Below are 25862 nucleotides of genomic sequence, written 5' to 3'. Positions count from 1 at the left end.
AGACGTTCAGGAGCACCGAAACAAGCTAGCTAGTAGCGAACCATCTAGCTAGCTTACTTGTTGTCGCCTCCGCTCGCTCCCCGAGCCACAACGTTGACGGCTGTCCACAATTTGTACACTGTTAGATCCAGTTGTAGCTCTAGAGTATTTATTAGTAGCCAGCGAAAAGGTATACTTTTTAAGTGACAGATTGTAAACAGAAGTCACAACACCGGAAGTGTATTACCAGAGGAGGTGTGGCTACAGCATACAGTTGCCAAATGGGAAACTTTTTCTGAATTCTTTGCATGCATGTTATATAATTTTACATTACATTTTCAATTATATTAATGTAAATAAATCATCTGCAAAAAAAAATTATGTTGTACATTACATGTGAATGTAATGTTTGATGGTAGCGGGGGTGTATATTGTAGCGTCCCGGAAGAGTTAGTGCTGCAAGGGGTTCTAGGTATTTGTTCTGTTGTGTTTATGTTGTGTTATGGTGTGGATGTTCTCCTGAAATGTGTTTGTCATTTTTGTTTGGTGTGGGTTCACAGTGTGGCGCATATTTGTAACAGTGTTAAAGTTGTTTATACGGCCACCCTCAGTGTGACCTGTATGGCTGTTGATCAAGTATGCATGGCATTCACTTGTGTGTGTGAAAAGCCGTAGATATTAAGTGACTGGGCCGGCACGCTGTTTGTATGGAGGAAAAGCGGACGTAACGACAGGTTGTAGAGGACGCTAAAGGCAGTGCCCTTAATGCACTCCCCCAATATTGTCATCCGGGTGGAAATCGGGAGAAATTCGGGAGAATGGTTGCCCCGGGAGATTTTCGGGAGAGGCACTGAAATTTGGGAGTCTCCCGGGAAAATCGGGAGGGTTACAGCGGCGTTTTAAAAAGTAATTAATTTTACTTTTTGAAACCGATATACCGATAATTTGCGATCCATCCATCCATCCATTTTCTACCGCTTATTCCCTTCGGGGTCGCGCTGGAGCCTATCTCAGCTACAATCGGGCAGAAGGCGGGGTACACCCTGGACAAGTCGCCACCTCATCGCAGGGCCAACACAGATAAACAGACAACATTCACACTCACATTCACACACTTGCGATATTACATTTTAAAGCATTTATCGGCCGATAATATTGGCAGGCCGATATAATCGGACATCTCTAGTAGAAATGAACCCAGTTGCAGGAAATGTAGTCTTGATTTTCAAAATTGCATTTTGGAGTTTGCATGGCAGCACTTTGTGCTGATAAAAATGTTCCTTTTTTATTCTCAATTTTCCTATAAGTGTGCTCACATCCCTGAATGTCAGAGGTTGCGTGCATGTGTGTTAATACTCACAGGTTCTCACTGGACGCATCCGCTGCGTGAATACAAAGGTAGGTCTTGTCCTGCACAACACACGTTTAAAAAAACAATGCATTATAAGCGGCTCATGGGGCAACCTACAGGGTTCATTGCAATTTGAATGACTGACACCAGAAAATAATGAGGAAAATTTATAAAAGTTGCCACATTTTTAATATTGAGTGTGACTTCCAGTTGCAAAGCCCTTATAGTGCTTACAAACGGAGCTACAAATACTCCTAACCTAACATTGAGATGACTGCACATTGCAAATATATGATTTGCCTTCATAAAAAAACAGGATCGTTTACACTTCAAGGACACTCTTGAACCAAATGTAATGCATCACTGCCCTCTGCTGGCTAACAACACACACCACAATATTAAAGACTCACTGAACACTTCGAAGATAACAATTAGAAAACAAATATTAGAGCAGTGCTTCTTAAATATTTTCTGTTACCTTCTGAGATAGTGGCATAATATCTCCGTATATACGCTCTAAGGTAGCATGCTCGGACCAGTGGAGGTTTCGGACGCGTTTGAGCAAGTTGGTGTAAGCCACGTCCAGGCGCTTCTACTGTTATGTAGTGAGAGTGCACATTTCTGCGCCATAGAGGAGAATAGGTTTTATCAGCGTTCTAAAGGTGTACATTTTCGTCTCATTATAGATGATCGAGTGCCATAAATCATGCAGCTTATTGCAGGCTGTCCATGCTGAGGCTTTGCCGGACTTCATATATTTTGCAGCATCCATTATGTAAGACCCAAGAGACTTGAAGTTGGTTACTTGGTTTATACTGTTCCCAGAAGATGACAATTATTTTGAATACACTAACCTCATTTTAATACACTAACCTCAAACACAGGCCTTGCGTTGTTGTACACAGATAGGATATGGGTGATGCCATTCTGTGAGAGGCTTTGGCGGTTTTCTGAATCTAGGTAAAAACAAATACTGTCAGAGAATTTGAAAGGACACAGTCTGATGACAGTTACATCCATGGTCACTTTGTGCTCGTGCCACCTGCACAGCGGCTAAAGTAGGAACACTTCAAATGTCGTCTTAAATGGGCCATGCAGTGATGGGCACACTGATAGTAATTTAGTGAGTAATGTGGAAAAAATTAGAGACACTGCTAATACCATAATTCTAGAATTATTGGGCCAAATCACTTTCACTGAGTAATCTATAAGACTGATGGTGGTGGAAATAACAAAAGACGGGCTAGAATAACAAGGTATCTATCCCCAAAAATGGTTTGCTCCAGTAATTAAAGCAGTCAAATAAATGAGAACAAACACAATTAATTTAATTCTTAAGAATAACAGGGTTGTTCAAAAAGTACAATATTTATCAGATAATACTGGTATTTCCAATAATACAATTAGATAAGAACTATAAATAAATTATACTATGATGATTAGTGTAATACAGTAATGACAAAGTTAATATTTGCATTTGTCCTATTTACTTACTGTTTTAATGTTTATGTTTTCAGTAGTGGGATTCTGTGTGTGCCAATAAAAAAACTGATAAATACCATAAATCTTTTCCTACCTCTTATATTCCCAAGGTAAAGGCCGTCAACAACCTGTGAAACAGAAGTCACAGACATGTTGTGCGCTTATTAGTTTCTACATGTGAGTGTGGCTTCAAAAAAGTTCCCCTAAAAAGGAGCAAATCTGTCCTGACTTGAGCCTGATTGGATTTGAGGCTTAAGGCTTAAGAAACACCAAGCCCAGTTCAGGCAACATTTCCTAGGGACATACAAGGCCTGAAGCACTGATGCGTCATCCCAAAGAAGAAAGCGATGACTGGCAAGGAGTATGTTGTCTTTCTGGTCAAACTATGCACTGCTGAAATACGTTTTAACACAACTGCACATAATGTTAGCATAATTATCAGGAGAGGAAATACAATACAAATTGGATCCCACAGCAATCAGTCTGCCTATGTGTTCAAGGGTCAGAGGTCAGATGAGTAACAGTGTCTTTAGACTTTTGTTTCTTGCTGAATCACATTGTCAAAAGTAAGAGTAAGCAAAGTCCAAATGTTTTGGTACAAACCATCTAAAAAGATACAGTGTCACTTGGTTGTCGCTTGATTTCTTACAGTATTTATTTACAGACATCTCTTATTCGTAGGTGTGTCCCAATCCAACATTAGTATCGAAGTATACCGCCTTGCATCTAAAATGTCCAATATAAGCGCTACGATACAAGCAGTTTTGTGCAGTCTTTATGTTTCCAAAGCTGGACAGCCACTTGACATTTAAATGTAGTCCAATAAGCACACAATGTTGGTCTTGCTTGCATTTTAGTGAAGTAATTTACAACAACTACACGGGAGGCTAAAGGCTGCAAGGAACTTGCAGCCACGCAGCAGCTAGGCACACAATAGCAGTGAGCACACAAGCTAGATATACGCAATATACGTCCTTAATTGAATTTGAATATAGTAGTCTAGGCAGCACGGTGGAACAGGGGTTAGTGCATGTGCTTCACAATACGAAGGTCCTTAGTAGTCCTGAGTTCAATCCCGGGCTCGGGATCTTTCTGTGTGGAGTTTGCATGTTCTCCCCGTGACTGCGTGGGTCCCCTCCGGGTACTCCGGCTTCCTCCCACCTCCAAAGACATGCACTTGGGGATAGGTTGATTGGCAACACTAAATTGGCCCTAGTGTGTGAATGTGAGTGTGAATGTTGTCTGTCTATCTGTGTTGGCCCTGGGATGAGGTGGCGACTTGTCCAGGGTGTACGCCTCCTTCCACCTGAATGCAGCTCAGACAGGCTCCAGCACCCCCCCGCGACTCCAAAAGGGACAAGCAGTAGAAAATGGATGGATGATGGATGTATGGATATAGTAGTCTAAAACATGACATGTGTCCATAAAAACATGTTTCAAATAATTCTAGTTGCATATTACTTACATACACAAACTACCCAAGGCAGAGGTGTACCAGAAAGTAACAGACGTGTCCGCATTATTAAACGTATTTAATTATTGTGGGCACTAGATGTTGCCAATTAACTCTACTTTTACATAAAGACAACATAAGTCCTTTCCAGATGGTTATTAATAAATAGGTTAATGTTATTCATACATACTACTATTCCTCTCTGTTTAAGTCATATCACTTGATCAAACCTTTATCAGTCCACACTAAAAATGAACAAAAAATTTATGATTTATACATTTGCTAGTTGTATCGAGACACCCTAGTTATTTGTTAAATGATTTTGTCTTGTGTCAACGCAAGGAGACCTATTAAAACACCCAATTACTTTGACACAAAACATACAATAACAACTAAAACACTCAACATCCAACTCTGACGCAGACTGTCCACATGTGTCGTGATAGGTGAGCACGGAGTAAAGACCACTGTTACAGTTCCAGTGCAACAAGAGAACACGACACAAAAAGTACATATCAGAACCTACCTTATTCATTCCATTGCCCATGTCTTTTTGTGTGATATGTATTAGCTGAAACTAACAAGTTTCTTAAAATGACTAAGGCTCGAAAACAGGAAGCTGGACTAGAATTTGGATACTTAAATTACATACGGCTGACGATAAAACACATTGCTATGGATTGTCTGTTTGGTGATGTTTAAATAGACCTTAACTTGCTATGACTTTACGAGAATCCAGCAGTTCCGACATGTTATGTGTCGTTTTCCGGGTTGCTTAGACCGGAACAAGTTGCTTATCCGGGAAGTGACGTCGCGCGAGGGTTGCCAGATGGCAGTATCGTAAATAAAGCGTGTTCATCATAGTAATGTAGCATCTTTAAAAGACTGGCAGTATCGTAAATAAAGCGTGTTCCTCATAGTAATGTGGCATCTTTAAAAGAAAAGGGAATTTTGTATTATATCCTGAAAATTAAACAGCTCCATGACATAATCTTACTGTTGGATCAAACTGAAAAACATGTTGTATTGGGAGAGGTTACACCCAAGTGTTATTGAACGTATCATAACCACAGACTGCAGTGAAGCACTTTGCCAGATGAGTATGGGTGACATTTAGTCCAGATAAAATTAGTAAGCGTGTACCATGTTACGTTTTCCTCATTGTCAAGTTGAAGTACTGTGATCATAAAGCAGTCTATTATTTAACATTGTATGTATTAAAAAGCATCATGCAGTTAGATGTCCTGTTTTTACAATATTACTAATTGTTATTTCAGCCCATTTTCTTTGCAAACCCCAGTCAACCGGCACATTTTTGATTGATGTTTTATTTTATTTCTCTAATGTACAATGAACATAAGAGGAAGAGGTCTTCCATAATAATCACACTGAGGTAAAGTGGACAATGGATAAATACAGTAATGCAGTTATTTCTGGATCTTTGAATTGGTCTGCTTTTTGTTTTCAAGTGTGTGACATGGTCCGCTTGTAACTTTACTTCTTCCACTGCTTGTTTTCGTAGTCCCAGTTAACAGACAAGCCTTGCACAGGGTTGATTCTCATGTCCAGCATCCTTTGCAGCTCTTTTGCTTTGAGCTCATCATCAAATGTGTGAGGAACTGGTCCATACACTGGAAAGATAGACAGACGTTCAACCTATTTTGGCTGCTTGAAAGCAACAATGTAATCCTCAAGAATTGCATTTTTACATTGATCTAAACAAACTTTGATCAAATATAGCAATATATACTGCAAGAACTTACCATACTTCCTCTGCCAAAGCACCACCAGACCGGTCAAGCCAAGAAAGAACAACACTCCGCCAGTCACAGACTTCCACTCAGAAGATGCCCGGTTCATCTCAGCAAAGCTCTCATTGAAGGTAATGCGATACACTGAATAGGCAGAGAACGGTTGAGCACAAATTTAGTTAATTAAATGTTTAGAAATGTAGTGTATGCATTATTTACCATATTTTTCGGACTGTAAGGTGCATTTAAAATCCTTTCATTTTCTCAAAAATCGTTATTGCACCTTATAACCCGGTGCGCCCAATATACTTATCAATTATGGTTGTACTTAGGGCAATTTTATTTAATACATAGTGTGATGATAAGTGTGACCAGTAGATGGCAATTACAAGAGGTATATGTGGAATGCAAGTTTGCCTGGTCAATAAATTACACTAACAAGTAAGCAAGCAACACCAAAACTTTTATGTTTCATTAAGAATATACACACAGCGTTTAAACATCTGTCACACTGGTTGTTTGACTTTGATAAGCTAGGAAGCCGCACAGCTTGATGGAACTATATCGCTTCTGTAGTCAGACATAATGTGCTTCAACATACGGGTATTGTTATGGTGTGTGTGTGTGTGTGTTTAAGGAACCCGAAATGGCACCTTTTAGGATACATTATCTAGCGTTTTGTTTCACAACAATATGCAAAACCTACTTGTCTTACCTATTGGCACTTGCTAATGTGTATTTGGGATCTGCATAAGTCCAGAAAATTAGAGCATTGTCGTCCACGCAGTCAACAAGTTCTTTATATTTCTCTATCCTCTTGTTGTGGGGCATTCATCCTCCGCTGCTGCCATTTCTAATATAAAGTAGCATAAAGTTTAATTTAAACTGTCAGTAGACTCGCTGTGGAAGCGCTAAAAACTACAGATACAACAAAGATGACGAGGAGACAACGCTGTTGAAGTGGGCCACTTACATAAGACCGCCCATAAAACGGCACATCTTGAAGAGACGGTCAGAAAGAAGCTTAAAGATGGTCTTTAAAACATAATCCATGCAACATCTTGACCAAAAAAATCATTGTTACATGTTACATAGACCACAAAAAGTGTTTTAAATGTAGGAAAAAATATATGACCCGTTTAATGCGGCTTTTGTATACAAATAAAGCTGAATAGAACCGCTCATCGGCAGTGCGCCCTACGGTCTATAAAATATGGCAACTGTATTGTAATAAGGTCTACCAGAACAACACAATACACTGTAGCCAATGCTCACATGCTATCTTCTCCTCATTGGAGAGTGTAGCCCATGAACCCATCTCTTTATCCTTGAGGGATTTCTGTTCTGCACTCAGGTCCTGCACATAGCGGACATCTGGGAGGGGGGTGTCCACACTGTCAAAGTAGGCAGGGAGAGTATAGGCCTCCACCTTTGCGACACCTGCTAGAACACAGAGACAATAATAAAGTCTGAAATGAAGACATATACAGTATGTGAACATGTACAGTATGCTTACTGTGAAGCTGTGCACACTAACTTAATCATTTACAAATCAGCATACAAATTATCCCTTTGTTTATGTGCTATTAATGTCCAGGCCAATCTTTAACAGCTTTTTCTCCACTGTAAACTTGAGCTTTATTGATGCCATGTCTGCCGTGCAAGCAATGTGTTTGACAAAGATGACGACCAGTAATTTCCACCTAACAGTTTATTACAGCCACTGCGTGCCTTTTTCTAATTGATTTGAGATGTGAAATATATTTGTTCAAACGTATAATGATTCTAGCAATTAATTTAAGTATGAATATCGGGTGAAATAGAGAGGACACAGTTAAAACAAAAAAAAAATAATATTGTGCAAAGGTTTTCTTCCAGCAATTAGATTTAAAGGTGAAACTAATATATGACATATGCACGCTCTGATGATTATGGTATACAGTCTATGAAAACCTCAAATGGAAAATTTCGAGTTTTCAAAAACTGTAAGCCATTATGATCAAAATATCTCACTTTGGATATGAGTTTATATTCACATATTACGTTCACATTTGACGTTGAATTGCTGATACATCAGCAAACTCAAAAACTCAAATGTCTAAACAAAAGGCGTTACATGTTGCTTCCTTTGTTTTTCCTTGTCTACAATATTCACCATGACTTCCACGTAGGCACACAGCTGTGGAAATGGCACGTTTGCCAACAAGACTCAGGGCTCTGGTCGCCAGCATTCTGTGGAAAAAAAGAAACATTCATTATCCAAACATAACTGGAATGACAAATAAAAATTATGAAACACTATTTTGCTGTAAGATGCAAACAACGTTAGACTGCTTTGATCAATCATCCTGAGAAATATGAAACTAAGTACCGTATTTTTCGGACTATAAATCAGTTTTTTTCATAGTTTGGCCGGTGGTGCGACTTATACTCAGGAGCAACTTATGTGTGAAATTATTAACACATTACCGTAAAATATCAACTAATATTACTTATCTTATTCACGTAAGAGACTAGACGTACAAGATTTCATCGGATTTAGCGATTAGGAGTGACAGATTGCTTGGTAAACGTACAGCATGTTCTATATGTTATAGTTATTTGAATGACTCTTACCATAATATGTTACGTTAACATACCAGGCACATTCTCAGTTGGTTATTTATGCGTCATATAACATACACTTATTCAGCCTGTTGTTCACTATTATTTATTTATTTTAAATTGCCTTTCAAATGTCTATTCTTGGTGTTGGGTTTTATCAAATAAATTTCCCCAAAAAATGCGACTTATCTTCAAGTGCGACTTATGTTTTTTCCTTCTTTATTATGCATTTTCGTCCGGTGCGACTTATATTCCGGAGTGACTTATACTCCGAAAAATACAGTACTCAGTTTCTCGCAAACATTTACAAAGAAAATGATGCGCTTGATTACACAGAGTTTGAAGGTTGACTAATTAATCGAAACATTTCGAAGACATACCGTATTTTTCGGATTATAAATCGCTCCGGAGTATAAATCGCAACGACCAAAAATGCATAATAAAGAAGGAAAAAAACATAAGTCGCACTAGAGTATAAGTCACATTTTTGGGGGAAATGTATTTGATAAAATCCAACACCAAGAATAGACATTTGAAAGACAATTGAAAATAAATAAAGAAGAGTGAACAACAGGCTGAATAAGTGTACGTTATATGACGCATAAATAACCAACTGAGAACGTGCCTGGTATGTTAACGTAACATATTATGGTAAGAGTCATTCAAATAACTATAACATATAGAACATGCTATATGTTTACCAAACAATCTGTCAAGCTGATATACGCCTAGTCCCTTACGTGAATGAGATAAATAATATTATTTGATATTTTACGGTAATGTGTTAATAATTTCACACATAAATCGCACCCCCGGCCAAACTATGAAAAAAAATGCGAATTATAATCCGAAAAACACGGTATGTTGATTGCATGCATTAAGTTTGTAATACAACCTCCTCCTGACCAGATTGCATTCGAATGCGCCTTTTCAAATGTCATAATGTACTGACCCCGATAACTGGCAAACCCCAGTTACTTAATTTTACAGCACCGATATTAAATATGATACTTGACGTACATAAACCGATCAAAGTATCAGAACCTGACGTCTGGTGTTCGCAGTAGTTCTTGGCCAGCTTTAGCATTAGCTGCACACGCAAGGTCATAGCGCCTCGGTACATGCAATTGATGAGTATTGCTGTAGGTTGTGTATGCCAGCGTTGTGTTGTTCAGCACTTGAATCGCTAGTGGCAAATCTGTTCCAAATAGACCATTGAAGAAAAGCCAGAAAGAAAACACACAAAAATCCATCTTGTGTGAAGCTAACGACAGCTTGCTAGGCAACCGTTAGCTAAAGCTAGCTTTGAACGGCTTGGACAAAGTCACTCGGTTCATCTTAAAATAATTCGACTTGAATTGTCAGATAAACGTGTACTATTCGGATATGCAAGTTTAATTTCATAAAAAACTCTTAAATTCAGACAAATACCGACAAGACACTGTAAATAAACAATGAAATAGCTTACTGTGTCGTCCTTGCTGCCGTCTACAGATACTCAGAGAGGAAGTGTGACACAGGCCGGAAGTACTTCAGAAGTAGGTCATGCCTTTACGACACAATTGACGGTAACATCGTTACGGTTTACGTTAGCGCCGGTTCGGCAGTGGACGACTTCGTAAAGAAAAAAGGAAGATAAGTTTGACAATCGCATCGTCTGACTCGGCTCATTTTTGACGATGCAAATAAGGACATCCCTTTATCGTAGTTACATGTAATATTCGTGTGGATGTTTAGCGTCAAGCTCATGTGCTTTCTCTAACGTAATAACCGAGGTACGACTTTTATCCCCGGCATGATATACAATATTAGCTAACTTGTTAAACATCGCGTCTGGCATATTCCTCCCGCCATCATGCCTATTCAGCTGACAAGTCAGGCGTACTGTAAAATGATCTTACACGCTGCCAAGTATCCTCATAATGCCGTGAATGGCTTACTGGTGGCAGAAAAAGGCAAGGAAAAAAAGAAAGAAAGTCACCCCCACGACCCTGTCTTGTGTGTGGACTGTGTACCGCTCTTCCACTGCACTCTGGCTCTGGCACCCATGCTGGAAGTTGCTTTAACACTGGTGAGTCGATTTCGCGCGCTATTACCATGCATAGTGGAAACCTAATGTAGTCTTTGTTAACAACCGTTACCTAAAAAATATATGTGTTCTGTTAGGCAGCACGGTGGTACAGGGGTTAGTGCATTTGCCTCACAATACGAAGGTCCTGAGTTCAATCCCGGGCTCGGGATCTTTCTGTGTGGTATTTGCATGTTCTCCAGCTTCCTCCCACCTCCAAAGACATGCACCTGGGGATAGGTTGATTGGCAACACTAAATTGGCCCTAGTATGTGAGTGTGAAGGTTGTCTGTCTATCTGTGTTGGCCCTGCGATGAGGTGGCGAGTCGTCCAGGGTGTACCCCGCCCCCCGCCCGAATGCAGCTGAGATAGGCTCCAGCAACCCCCGCGACCCGAAAGGGACAAGCAGTAGAAAATGGATGGATGGATGGATGGATGGATGGATCAATCAATCAAAGTTTATTTATATAGCCCTAAATTACGAGTGTCTCAAAGGGCGGCACAAGCCACAACGACATCCTCGGCTCAGATCCCACATCAGGGCAAGGAAAAAACTCAACCCATTGGGCTACAATGAGAAACGTTGGAGGGGACCGCAGATGTGGGGACGACCGATGCAATGGACGTCGAGTGTGTGTCCTGAGCATGATGTTAAAGTGCATCCGGCAGTGGAGGCTCCTCTATGGGGTCTTGGGGCACGAGGAGGTTAACCCCTTTACTACTGTTACCCCAGGTGGCCCTTGGCAAAGGCCTAGTACCTGACTGCCCCCAAAACAGGGATACGGTGAAGACCTCAACGGCGGAAGACGGTAGATTTAAGAACGACCACAACGGCTGCGATGGCGGAAGAAAGCTGCAGCAGAAAAGGGTCCCCAGTCGTCTTGGACTCCATGCCACTGGACCCTGACCCGATTCTGTCAAGGATCGTGTGGTGACTGTCTGTGCACCAGTCTCCCCACATTAAACTAAGTCACGCACAGGCATCCTCCATAAAGGGATACACCCCTACCAGGAGGATCGTCATACTCGTTCGAGTGACCGCCGATGATGATGGTGGTCAAGTGGATCTAGTTAATAGTGTGAGAGTCCAGTCTATAGTGGGGCCAGCAGGGGATCCTCTTGGGTGGAGACAGGTCAGCAGCGCAGAGACGTACCCAACTGATGCACAGAGGAGTGGTCCACCCCGGGTCCCGACTTTGAACATGCTGAACAGCTAGCGCGTCATCTGTGGTCACCTAATCTGTACCGTCCCCTCTCCACGAAGGAGAGGGGGGCAGAGCAGAAAAGAGACGGCAGATCAACTGGTCTAAAAGGGGGGTCTATTTAAAGGCTAGAGTTTACAAATTAGTTTTAAGATCAGACTTAAATGCTTCTACTGATGTGTTCAGTTATTATTAATATTATTTAACATGCAGTGAAGGCTTTATTGTACCACTGTATATTTTCTGTAAAATGTGAGTTGAAGATGTGGTTTGATAGCGTGGAAGACAACAGAACCTGATATAATCTAGTTGGAGAACCCAGAGATGGGAAAACAACAAGACTGTAATTACATAACATACAGTATATGTTTCTACATGACTACTGTGTCTGTCATTTAATGCTGACTTCTCAATGTCTTTGTGCTTTACAGATTGATACTTGGTGTAAGGAAAATAATTACGTTATTGTCGCTTACTATCAAGCCAACGAATGCATCAAGGATCCAAGGTAACGATATTTGAGACGCAGACGGGTTTTGATAAAACAACCAGTGAAAACTTGTATATACAGTAGTACCGTATTGACCCCGAATATAAGATATTATTTTTTTTTAGTATTTTATTTGAGTATTTATTTATATTGTTATATTTGGCATTAAAATATTAAAACAATGATACCTCTGCTTACGACCGAGCTCTTATCCCAAAACACTTGTAACCTAAATCAACTCCACCATGAGAAATAAAGCCAAAATAGCAATAACTTAAGTTGAATAAAATATACAAAATAATTGACTATATACAGAATAGAATAAAAAAGTTAAATATAAACATGTAACATGCATTTTAAAAAAGAAAAACAAACTTAGATAATTCTGTATGAAAAACATTACAATAGCATGTACTACAAACAACTAGAGTAGTTTTATTAAATGATGTAATATTGTTCAGCATGCACTTTAAGATGTTCAATATTGGGGAGCAGAATTTTGTAGGCGTCTCCTATGAGCTGCTTCCCCGTCACAATAATAATTAAAAATGTAATAATAGGAACTCGGAAATCGTTGTTTATGTTGCACACTAGGGCTGCACGATTTTGAGAAAAACCTAATTGCGATTTTTCTCTCAAAAATGCAATGGCGATTTCATTTGCGCTTTTTATATCTTAAAAATGCAGTAAAACTGCGAACATAAAAAGTGAAGGAAGACATGTTACTTTTAGACTGTCAATCAACATATTCTTGCCTCAAGGTGCCACACATTAGATAGAACAATATTCAATAATTTACTTTAAAAAATATTTGGCTTTATGCAGGCCGACTCAAAGCTTTTGTCTACATCATGCTCCTTAACTGAATAAATAATCGATAAAAACAAGTGTTTATAATGTAATGTAATCATAGAATATAATAATGCAAGTAACCATTTAAAAGGATATAAACTTATATTGCTCATTACTGTATACAGTATATCTTTTTTTTTACCAATTTACTGTAATTGGAAGGTAAACAACTTTGTTATCTTATCTTAAATAAGTAAACAAACAAAATAAAATAGATTAATTTCTGTAAGCAAAAATGTTACTTAAATAGATATTGAACATCTTAAAGTGCATCTTTTTCCCAGTTAGAAAAACTAGGTCCGGACCTTGTCTTGTTTTGTTGCCATCACGTGATCACAGCATTTTCACTCGTTTTCCATGTTGACGGGCAAATAACGCACATCCAATCTTACAGGTGGGGGAAATAATTGATTTTTAGATACATCGAAATTCGGACATGGACGATTATATTAAGATTAAAGATTAAAGTACCAATGATTGTCACACACACACTAGATGTGGTGAAATTTGTCCTCTGCATTTGTCCCATCCCCTTGGGGAGCAGTGGGCAGCAGCGGCGCCGCGCCCGGGAATCATTTTGGTGATTTAACCCCCAACTCCAACCCTTTGTTGCTGAGTGCCAAGCAGGGAGGTTATGGGTCCCATTTTTATAGTCTTTGGAATCGATTAGTAAATGTCAATCGATTTATTTATTGTAAATAAAGTTATGCAGACAGTTCTAAGATTTGCCTGACTGCAGTGAGCCACCTCACCGAGAGATCCGACCAGCTCCTTTATTACAGGTCACTTATGTTCCAGTTTTGCAAACATTTTCATTAGTTTGAAAAATGTGGGAATTAATCAAAGCATCAATTATCAATTTTTAATCGAATCGTAGCTCCTGAATTGTAATCGTAATCTAATTGTGAGGTGGCCAAAGATTCCCACCTATATACAATATGAAGCTGAACTATTACCAAACAGGTTTTTGGCTTTGTAATCATATTTTTTTCCCCTAATTTTGCCTTCCGCCCAAGTGCAGCTGGGTAGGCTCCAGCCCCCTGCTAGCCTGAGTGGGACAAGCAGTAAGAAATGGATGACATTTTTGTTACTTTGCGGCACAGCGCGAGTAGAGAAGCTGTCTGTATGTGCTATCTGTGTGTGTAAAGCTGACACCCCACTCTCCGCCCACCAACGAGACAAAGATTGCTAATGAGTGAAAAGAGGGATCAATGCGATCAGTTAATTTAGTTGTTAAATAAACGCGCTCAGAGTGATGCATTGAGAGAGAGGTCTTTTTCCCGGTTTGAAATACGCGAGGCTCAACAATACTGATTGGCAAATATGTCTGTCACTCAAAGGCTGATGACGGCGGGGGGAAAAACAAACCCAAAAACTCAGCCTTTTGCGTATATGTAATCGCACTAATTAAAACCTCGATGACGATTAGTCGTGCAGCCCTATTGTTTTTAAGTGAGGGACCGGAGAGGTCAGAGTTGACAGAAATCTGTGTCTGTGTACAAAAAGTAATGCTCGACCGTCAAGTTAAAAAACAACTTAAACATGTCTAATGCAGCATCAGCAGCTTCTCTGTATTTATAATGGATTAATGTCCATCGTTTGTGGCTGCAGCTTGTTTGATGTAGACTGAACTGCTGTATGACTACTAAATAGTGGGACATGTTTTTAACGGTTTGTTTCTCTAATTCGGTCTTCCGCTTCTTCTCCTATGCACTGTCAGTTCCAGTGATTGGAGGGAAGGATTGTGTCAATCTCTGGCTGTAGGCTGTGGTAGGCTTGGGCCAATAGTAAATACATTAACAATCAAAGGATAAATGAAAATTAACTTGATAACTTTGCTTTCATCGATAAATTGCCATGTCTTTGTGTTAGTCTTTTTCGTCTCTTGCTTTCAAACAAGATGCAAGAGGATTTACTCTGTGCATCCCTCTCAGCACCTAAGCGCATGTATTTGATATCAGAAATAAATGAACAGAGTGAATCCTCTTGCAGGTCATCCAAAATCTTTGTCTCCGTGGGCGGAGACGGGACAGCTAGCTTACCCACACAGGATGTGCTGACAGATCCTCGCGAGTTGCAACTCACAGTTAGAAGCACCACAATGTAACAACATTTAGGAGGATAAAAGATGATTGCAAAGCCAAATGTCAGGTGTGGGAAATACTTTGGCTTCAAACGAATGAGCAAGTATGCCCAATGTAATGAAAGTGATAGCAACAACAACAAAAAACACACGACCGCAAACCCAAACCAAAAACTTAACTTCAAAAATGTTTCCTGTTCAATGTGCAATTTTTAATAACAAAGTTTGAAAGTACATTTTATTTTTATTGTTTAATTAAAAGTTAGTAATATTTGAATTACAATAATTAAAATAAAACCTACTGAGAAATCAAAAGTTTATAGCGTTTATTGTGGAATACTTGCATTATTTTTATTATTAAATATTATGATTGCAATTTGGTCTAAATATTGCTGACAATAATATCGTTTATCGGCAAAAATTTGTTGGACAATAAATTACTCAGCAAAATTCATGATCAGCCCAGGCCTAGGTTGTGAACAATCACAATTCAACTGGCAATAGATGGGGCTGGTAACTCTAATTATGCTCGTGACTGAAGCAAAAAAAAAAGCCAGGAGACAACTCTTATCTCAAATTATTCGTAAGTAGGGGTACCACTGTACATGCAAACCATCACTAATCAACTTTCTCCCCAAGCGAGTCAGAGCTTCACTCAACAAAGTCTTGGTAAAAAATCTTATATACAGGATTGTCTTCTATTTGAGTCAATACGGTAGTTTTTCAGGATTGATATGTTGAATGTTGTTTTTCCCCACATTCTCTCCTTTTCAGACCCAACCAGGTTGCGGAAAAAGTGGCAGCAAGGATTTCTGAGAGTTTCAGTGATGCTGCGATTGTTATGGTAAAAAAACACATTTTTAACTGGAGTACCCAATTCAAACAAACATTTATTTGTCAATGTTGTCCAGTAGAAAGTAATTACTGTGTGCTAAGGAAAGTATTAAGTATTATACAGTGGAACATTGATTTACAAATGTATTTGGTTCTTGAACAGGGTTCATAAATAAAAAGGTTTGTGTAAGTTGACAATTTTCTCCTTACGAAACAAAGTAATTATAAGTTTCAGCCTCGACAAAAGTCCATATTTTAGTAAAGGTTTGTACATTTTGAACTCAGTATAAAGCGCTTTACAGTACGGTATATATAACCATAACAAGGGGTTGAGGGATCAATTTTCTATTTAATAAGAAAGCTAAAACAACAACAAATAGCTCAACTGTCCACTTCCTATTCAGCCGCCACTCACAATTTAAATCACAAAAAACCTTATTTTTCACAGTTAAGGGTTAGGAATACAATGATTAGGAACACAACAATAAATCCACTTAACCTTGTTGGTTAATCTTCTTTGTGTGCAGTGGAAGGGAGGGGAGTAGGGGGAGGCAGCGATGTCGAAAACGCCTAGGATAATTCCTGAATGTTTCAAACCACAAATCGCTTGTCCGTTGCTTTTTTTGGACTCATATTTAGCTAGCAAAACTAGGAAAAAATGTAAAAAGGCTAAAAAAAACCAAATTCAAAAAGGTCACAGAGCAGCGAACGACAGACTGCATTGCTGACTGAATAAGCACCGGAGATCGATCAGGCACAAAATGGCCGTGCTGCAGGCACACAATAGGTGTCTGAAACATACGTACACTGAGACAAAGTTTGTACACCAAAGCACATTCGTGGTCTGTGGTTCGTAATTCGAAAAGGTCATACAATGAGTGGTTTGTAAACTAAGGCTCCACTTTTTCTACAGTCTCAGCTTTGTCACTAAGATCCATTTTGTTGCTGCCCTAAGTCTTCTTTTGAATAAAATTAGTTTCTTACCATGGACAAGAAGTAAATACAGGACACTGGTTCCTCCATTGTAATTTAGTGGGTTGCAACTGATGTATACAATGCATATCCACATGATGACATCAATGTTTGTTGTCAGGTGGACAGCAGCAGGTTAAGAATGAGTTGCCAGGAGTCCATTGTAATTATTTATGATCATCATGAAGATAAATGGAAAAGCAGGGACGTCACTGTGTAAGTATTTCATATTTTTCAGATTATTCCCTCTTTTGTTGTTAACATTTGGCTTAAATTAGTTTTAAACAACTCTGTCATCTTTCCAGCGACTCCTTCGAGGACTGGAGCGAAGCCCAGAAGATCACATCGGCTCTTTTAGAGGGAAGGTCCTACGAGGACTTGATTGATTTTGACAATCACTTGGATGACCTCAGGAACGACTGGACCAACCCGGTGATCAACAAGTCCGTCCTGGATCTGTGCTAAGAGGTGCGTGGAGGCCACTGCCACTGCAACTTTATGTGGCCCAGGAGCACACAACACTCCATAATGTCCCGGTTCCAGCTTCAAGTTCTGCTGCTGTCCAGAATTTGTGGACCTTTTGTTGGTCAAACTCTCTCAAGGGCAAGTACTTGATGTGCATTTTGGCAGCTGGTAAAGAGAAATATGTCAACATGCATTTTATAAAGAATGCTGTTTCTTAATACGTAGTTAGGTCCATAAATTAAACGTCTTGAATTTTTAACAATTTTATTTTCCTTTACATTTATATTGCAGTAAAGTCAGAATTTTAGTTGATACTAACTACAGTGCTGAAATACTTGATAGAAAACAAACTACAATGGGATGTTTGTCTTTCTAGGAACATCAGCTAATGGACTTATTTTAATGTTATTTGAAAGATTTTAACATTAACTCGGTCTGCCTCTTTGTTTCATTACTTAATTTGATTGAGCTCTCCTAATCTAAAAAACATAACTAATGTATTTGCAGTAATTGTGTTTAAGATAACAAGTCATTTGTCAGCCATAGCAAGTAACTGCAGTATTGTGTTTTCATTTCATTAAACTGATTTTATTTAACTGAATGTACATTTTGGAAGTGAAACATTTTATGCCACCTGTCTATCACTGAAGTTTAATTTGTAAAAAGTTATCTTTTTTTAAATCACGTCACTTTCAAGGGAATATAAATAAATATTTGGTTTTGATTTGAGTGTATTAAACTGATCAAGGTTGGCATTATTTTACTTTTAATGAGTGACACACAATAGTGGAAAGCAACTGATGTGAGCAGTTTTCTATCAAGTAAACCACACATGCTAATACAGTGATTACTACATTAACATTTTATTTAGTCAATTTATTACATTAACATTTTATTAAGTCAATTTACTATAATGCAAAAACTCAAAATATGATGCAAGTAAGTTACAATTTAAAGTTGAACTTGTCTTTTCCTCAAACTGCTCTGTACAATATTAATTTGTATTTGTAATTGATAAATAAGTCAAATAGTGTATATATTTATAATATTTGTACTTTATAAGATCAAAATATCACAACTATTCCTTTTTCGAGTCACTTTCATTAATTATTACCTCCACCAGGATGTTAATCATTGCCATTTGTTTGTCAGGTAGTTAGAAACTTTCACTAAATGTCAAAAATGGGAACAGAAGCAAGTCATTACATTTTGGTTCGGATCTGGATCAGTTTAGATAACACATGTTCAGTAAATTTCAAAAATGGGATGAGAAACAAGTGATGATTTCATCACTTGTTTCATATTTATCTTAAATTTTGCGGGTGTTTAGATCGCTGTCTGGACTCAGGAGGTTTTTTTTTCTATTCAGATGAAGAGCCTGGCGTGGAGGGCTTCTCTAGTTTTCATGGATTTATTGAAAGGATGAAAATAAAACATCCAATTTACAACACAAACTTTGGTAAATTAAAAAATGTTTGGGTTTGCCAAAAGGGTAGCCAAAGCTTTTTCAGTGGGTGCACCGACTATGACAATTAGTAGGTTACTTGAACAACAAATTGCAATTGGAGTCTGTAAATGTTGACATTCAATATATGTAAGTACACAGGGGATGATATGTGTATGAATTTAGCAGTTTTTTTTATGTACAGAAACAATTGGGAACATTTTAATAACCACTTCTGCATACAGGAAAATGCACTCAGTTACTCTTACTTAAACATCAATTAAAACACATTTATTGAGCAACAATTTGACATAATTTAGACATGAGGAACAAGAGCAGGTTTTAACTAGGTACTTTCTGACTAGCAAATTGTATTCAGTATATGCCTAAGTAGGACATAGTGAGGCACATTATGAGCAGAGACGGTCTAACTGCACTTAAATGTAGAGTATATGTAGAATATTTTTATATTATTTATATATTATATATATAATGTATTATATATATTATATTATTTATTATTTTTCTTGTCTATTGTGAGCGAACTGTGGTGCTGAATTTCCCCCAGGGATCAATTAAGTACTTTCTATTCTATTACCATGAATTGATTTACGTGGACCCCGACTTAAACAAGTTGAACAACTTATTCGGGTGTTACCATTTAGTGGTCAATTGTACGGAATATGTACTGAACTGTGCAATCTACTAATAAAAGTTTCAATCAATCAACTCCCTTATACAGGTTCAGAAAAGCATAATTCTTCGGTTGCCGTATGAAGTAGCAGAATGTTTCCCAAATTCATCTATGCAAACAGAGTCTCATCATTAAAGAAGTTTGGGTTCAGAGACTGCATGCATAGCTTACATAATCTCACAATTTTTCTTTGACAAACACCTATTGAACTCAACTATCAGACAGTCAACCATCTGATAAAAGAGAGATCTGGGGAAACCTTCATCGTCCCAGTTTATGTTTCTACGGTCCTCATCACTAATGTGTCAAGACATCTTTGAGCGTATTCTAGGACGTCTTTTTTGTAGTGTGTGTGACTATTTTTTATTCTTACAGTAATAAAAAAATATGACACAAGGTGCGTTCAATACGGAAAACATACTTTTAAAGCGTACTTTTGTTTCCAAATTGGGGACTATTCAGTCTTTCAAGGTAAGGTTGGCATCTTCAGACCCCCTTACCCTTTCCTACACTACAAAGCTCAAATCTGCGTGAAGTTTGACAGGTGAACCTTTCAGTCAATTTCAGTAATAATCCTCAACACTAGCGGTGGGAGACTTTGGCCACCTAACGATTCGATTACGATTACGATTCAGGAGCTACGATTCGATAAAAAATAGATTAATGATGCACCTTTAATTTATGTATATTGATACAGTATTACATTTATTTTTGTTTCACTACATAAGCATTTATCACTTGCAACTTTTAAAAACAGTGCATTTGCATTTTGAACATAAGTGCCCTATAAAAAAGGAGCTGGTTGGGTCTCTGATTAGGCTTGCTGCATTCAGCCAAATTATAGAACTGTCTAAATTACTTTATTTACAATAAATAAATTGATTGTTGACGTATACTAATTGATTTTATAATTGTCCATGTCCGAATTGCGATGCATCTAAAAATCGATTATTTCCCCCACCTTAAATCAACACTATTGTGTCTTATTCTATTTTTTAAGCAACATACATGAAGGGAGAGCCAGCAAATGGGTTTAATTGGCTTTTGCCAAATTTGTGGTTTGCAGCAGACCCAAAAACCTGCCCATGCGGTCAAGGAAGACCTCACCTTAAGAGGATCCTCCTCAAGCCACAACCAGAATTGTGAATTTGGATGATCTAACTTTACTCAGACTTTCTGCATCCATCCATCCATTGTCCCGTTCGGGGTCGCGGGGGTACTGGAGCCTGTCTCAGCTGCATTCGGGCGGAAGGCGGGGTACGCCCTGGACAGGTCGCCACCTCATCGCAGGGCCAACACAGATAGACAGACAACATTCACACACTAGGGCCCATTTAGTGTTGCCAATCAACCTATCCCCAGGTGCATGTCTTTGGAGGTGGGAGGAAACCACGCAGTCGCGGAGAGAACATGCAAACTCCACACAGAAAGATCCGGAGCGCAGGATCGAACCCAGAAATTCATATTGTCAGGCAGACGCACTGACGCACTAACCCCTCTTCCACCGTGCTGCCCAGACTTTCTGCATGCATCACATATTTTCATCTTTACAGCACCCCTGCGACCCCAAGAAAGACTAGCAGTAGAAAAGGGATGGATTATGGGAAGACATTTTTTTTGTCATTTATTCAACGAATATAAGTTGAAAAGCATTTACAAATAATTGTATTCTGTTTTTATTTACGATTTACACAAGGTGCCAACTTCACTGGTTTTGTAGATCATATATATATCCATATATATATATATACTGTATATATATATATACATACTGTGTATATATATATATATATTAGGGCTGCAACAACTAATCGATAACATCGATTATTAAAATAGTTGCCGATTAATTTAGTCATCGATTCGTTCTATGCTATGCGCATGCGCAGAGTTTTTTATTTATTAATTTATTTTTTTATTTTTTTTTTACTAAACCTTTATTTATAAACTGCAACATTTACAAACAGCTGAGAAACAATAATCAAAATAAGTATGGTGCCAGTATGCTGTTTGTTTTTTTTTCAATAAAATACTGGATAGGATAGAAATGTAGTTTGTCTCTTTTATCCGATTATTAATCGATTAACCGAAGTAATAATCGACAGATTAATCGATTATCAAATTAATCGTTAGTTGCAGCCCTAATATATATATATATATATGGTAGAAAATGGATGTATATATATATATATACTGTGTGTGTATATATATATATATATATATATATATATATATATATATATATATATATATATATATATATATATATATATATATATATATATATATATATATATATACACTACCGTTCAAAAGTTTGGGGTCACATTGAAATGTCCTTATTTTTGAAGGAAAAGCACTGTACTTTTCAATGAAGAACTAGTCTTAACTTTAAAGAAATACACTATACATTGTTAATGTGTTAAATGACTATTCTAGCTGCAAATGTCTGGTTTTTGGTGCAATATCTACATAGGTGTATAGAGGCCCATTTCCAGCAACTATCACTCCAGTGTTCTAATGGTACAATGTGTTTGCTCATTGGCTCAGAAGGCTAATTGATGATTAGAAAACCCTTGTGCAATCATGTTCACACTTCTGAAAACAGTTTAGCTCGTTACAGAAGCTACAAAACTGACCTTCCTTTGAGCAGATTGAGTTTCTGGAGCATCACATATGTGGGGTCAATTAAACGCTCAAAATGGCCAGAAAAAGAGAACTTTCATCTGAAACTCGACAGTCTATTCTTGGTCTTAGAAATTAAGGCTATTCCACAAAATTGTTTGGGTGACCCCAAACTTTTGAACGGTAGTGTATATATATATATATATATATATATATATATATATATATATATATATATATATATATATATATATATATATATATATATATATATATATATATATATATATATATGTATGTATAGCGGAGGATGCATGTGCATGTCTGTCCCACAACAAGAGGATAGAAAAAAAGGAGGAGCGTATTGACTACAGCGTTGGACTACAGTGGCGGACTCGCGCAAAGTACTTTGGGTACATTTCTACTCATCCATCCATCCATTTATTTACTACCGCTTGTCCCGCTTGTTGTCATAATAATATTAATTGTACGGATATTTTTCTAGAGAGGTGCCCTTTTTTCTGGCTTTGCCACTTGCCTTCCCAAAATGCATGTACCTGAGTTTCAGTTAGGTAGACAATCCCCTTGGGAAAAGTAAAATATGTGATTCATACACTTATCTTTCTTTTGCTGCTCACACTCAACCTCACTAGAAGTGGAGGACTCTATTTTAAAATTAGACTTACTAGTTAACCACTGTGAAACCTACTCTAGCATAAAGAGGATGTCCACTTTGTCCAGCAAGGATAACTTCTTTCTTCTTGTTTTAATAGCAATATCAAGACTCATTTTCTAATATTCTTCTTCTCGTCATCATCATGGCGCCGATGAAGGCTGCCTCAATGGCGCCGATGAAGGCTGCCTCGGTGCTCTCGTGCGCTCTGTTTTGTTTGTTTTTGTGCATAAATTGTGTACCAAATATGTGTTATATGTGTTTTGTGTTGCACGATTGCACCAAGAAAAATTCCTAGTTTGTGAACCCGTTCTCAAACAATGGCAATAAAACTATTCTGATTCTGATTCTGCATCTCAACATAATAGCTCACCCCTCTTTGTGGTGCATAGCGCCAACTAGTGTACAGGTTGAATAGGTGTCACTGATTTCAAAGTACAACTGGCTGTGTTCGGCTAGAGATGTCTGTCTCAATGCAATGTTTCATTTGTCTCCATCCATCCATCTATTTTCTACCGCTTGTCCCTTTTGGGATCGCAGAGGGTGCTGGCTATCTCAGCTGCATTCGGGCGGAAGGCGGTGTACACCCTGGACAAGTCGCCACCTCATCACAGGGCCAACACAGATAGACAGACAACATTCACACTCACATTCACACACTAGGGCCAATTTAGTGTTGCCAATCGGGATATTTTTCTAAAATGTTAAATAAAAAGTACTACGGCAATACTGTATTACATTTACAAGCGTTTAGAGCAAAAAAAAACCACACTTGACATCTAATGAATAGAATAGAGTAGAATAGAATAGAAGAATAGAATGGACTTTATTGTAATTTGATTATATTTGCATATAACGAGATTAAGATTAATGCAGTGTTTTTCAACCTTTTTTGAGCCGAGGCACATTTTTTTTCATTGAAAAAATACAGAGGCACACCACCAGCAGAAACGATAAAAAATGAAACTCCACCAGGTTGTCTCATTTTTTAGTTTGTTGTTTTCCTGTGTGTAGTGCTTTAGTTCCTGTCTTGCGCTGTTAATTTGGTGGCCCTTCCTGTTTTGTTGGTGTTTTCCTGTAGCAGCTCCACTTCTTCCCTTGAGTGCTATGGCCTGACCTGCTTTGCATTGGCAATCCAAGACTAATTCAGTTGTGCGGACGCTATCCTTCTTAGTGGGGACATGGTTGAATGTCATGTCATGCACGGACACACACTAAGTCTTTGCTGTCGTCCAGCATTCGGTTTTTGTTTACTTTGTAGCCAGTTGAATGTCATGTCATGCACGGACACACACTGTAAGTCTTTGCTGTCGTCCAGCATTCGGTTTTTGTTTACTTTGTAGCCAGTTCAGTTTTACTTACGTTTTGCATAGCCATCCCTATGCTTCAGTGCCTTTTCCTAGCAGGATTTGCCTTTTGTTCATTTTTGTTTTAAGCATTACATACCTTTTTACCTGCATACTGTCTCCCGCTGTGCTCTGCATATTGGGATCACGACAAACCATCCTCGACTTCTCCAAAGCAATTAGCTACCTTTGATTGATTGATTGAAACTTTTATTAGTAGGTTGCACAGTGAAGTACATATTCCGTATTATTGACCACTAAATGGTAACACTCAAATAAGTTTTTCAACTTGTTTAAGTCGGGGTCCACTTAAATTGATTCATGATACAGATATATACTATTATCATAATACAGTCATCACACAAGATAATCATCAGAGTATATACACTGAATTATTTACATTATTTACAATCCGGGGTGTGGGATATGGGGGGGGGGGGGGTGTTAGGTTTGGTTGGTATTAACACTTCAGTCATCAACAATTGCATCATCAGAGAAATGGACATTGGAACAGTGTAGGACTGACTTGGTAGGATATGTACAGCAAGTAGTGGACAGAGAGAGAGAGAGATCAGAAAGTATAAGAAAAAGTGTCTACATTTGATTATTTACAATCCGAAGAGGTATGATGAGGAAGGGAGGGTGTTAGTTTAGGGTTGTAGTTGCCTGGAGGTGTTCTTTTAGTGCGGTTTTGAAGGAGGATAGAGATGCCCTTTCTTTTACACCTGTTGGGAGTGCATTCCATAGTGATGTGGCATATAAAGAGATTTGAGTTAAGACCTTTGTTAGATCGGAATCTGGGTTTAACGTGGTTAGTGGAGCTCCTCCTGGTGTTGTGGTTATGGCGGTCATTTACGTTAAGGAAGTAGTTTGACATGTACTTCGGTATCAGGGAGGTGTAGTGGATTTTATAGACTAGGCTCAGTGCAAGTTGTTTTACTCTGTCCTCCACCCTGAGCCAGCCCACTTTGGAGAAGTCGGTAGGAGTGAGGTGTGATCTGGGGTGGAGGTCTAAAAGTAACCTGACTAGCTTGTCCTGGGATGCTTGGAGTATAGATTTGAGGGTTTTGGAGGTGCAAGGGTACCAGGAGGTGCAAGCGTAATCGAAAAATGGTTGAATGAGAGTTCCCACTAGAATCTTCATGGTGCTTTTGTTGACCAGAGATGAGATTCTATAGAGAAATCTTGTTCGTTGGTTGACCTTTTTGATTACCTTGGTTGCCATTTTATCACAGGAAAGATTAGCCTCTAGAATGGAACCTAGCTAGGTAGGTGACCTCATCATTCCTGGTGATAACAATGTCACCCACTTTTATAGTGAAGTCATTGACTTTCTTAAGGTTGATGTGGGACCCAAATAGGATGGATTCCGTTTTACCCAAGTCTATGGATAGCTTGTTGTCAGCGAGCCAGGTGCAAGTTCTACAGAGTTCAGCACTGAAGATTTTCTCCACCTGTGACTTGTCCTTGCCGAATACCAGCAGGGCCGAGTCATCC

General features: G+C 38.4%; 3 protein-coding genes across 8 annotated transcripts in view; 1 reads left to right on the top strand and 2 right to left on the bottom strand.

The window, feature by feature from the left end:
* dusp22a (dual specificity phosphatase 22a) overlaps nt 1–5099 on the bottom strand; it is a 33464-nt gene extending 28365 nt beyond the window's left edge. For 2 of the 3 annotated variants that reach the window (XM_062027073.1, XM_062027091.1), the window contains exons 1-4: nt 4792–5099; nt 2907–2940; nt 2204–2286; nt 1340–1389 (exon numbers count right to left, since the gene is read on the bottom strand). In XM_062027073.1, coding sequence (XP_061883057.1) covers nt 1340–1389; nt 2204–2286; nt 2907–2940; nt 4792–4812 — 188 coding nt within the window. In that variant the 5' untranslated portion in view covers nt 4813–5099. The remainder of the gene's footprint in view (nt 1–1339; nt 1390–2203; nt 2287–2906; nt 2941–4791) is intronic. The other variant, XM_062027082.1, reaches the window with a different exon arrangement.
* A 469-nt stretch (nt 5100–5568) lies between these two features.
* On the bottom strand, nt 5569–20969 carry LOC133634054 (cytochrome c oxidase subunit 4 isoform 1, mitochondrial). 4 transcript variants are annotated; one of them, XM_062027020.1, is made up of 5 exons: nt 20832–20969; nt 8172–8248; nt 7292–7459; nt 6029–6160; nt 5569–5896 (listed from the first exon to the last, which is right to left on the bottom strand). In XM_062027020.1, the coding sequence occupies exons 2-5, from the start codon at nt 8245–8247 to the stop codon at nt 5760–5762; spliced, it is 513 nt and encodes a 170-aa protein (XP_061883004.1). In that variant the 5' UTR covers nt 8248; nt 20832–20969; the 3' UTR covers nt 5569–5759. The 4 variants fall into 4 exon arrangements, with proteins under 4 accessions (XP_061883004.1, XP_061883023.1, XP_061882995.1 ...); XM_062027039.1 differs by having other exon boundaries at nt 5570–5896; nt 7292–7456; nt 20832–20967; XM_062027011.1 differs by lacking the exon at nt 20832–20969 and adding an exon at nt 10089–10167 and having other exon boundaries at nt 5570–5896.
* emc8 (ER membrane protein complex subunit 8) lies at nt 10136–18338 on the top strand. Its single transcript, XM_062026999.1, has 5 exons — nt 10136–10691; nt 12322–12398; nt 16090–16159; nt 17243–17337; nt 17427–18338. Exons 1-5 carry the CDS (start codon nt 10476–10478, stop codon nt 17584–17586), a joined length of 618 nt encoding a protein of 205 aa, XP_061882983.1. The 5' UTR covers nt 10136–10475; the 3' UTR covers nt 17587–18338.
* Nucleotides 20970–25862: the final 4893 nt, after the last annotated feature.

This window comes from Entelurus aequoreus, linkage group LG02, assembly GCF_033978785.1.
Source record: "Entelurus aequoreus isolate RoL-2023_Sb linkage group LG02, RoL_Eaeq_v1.1, whole genome shotgun sequence".
Lineage (NCBI taxonomy): Eukaryota > Metazoa > Chordata > Actinopteri > Syngnathiformes > Syngnathidae > Entelurus > Entelurus aequoreus.
The sequence above is the reverse complement of the archived record's forward strand: the minus strand, read 5'-3'. Positions and strand labels throughout refer to the sequence as shown.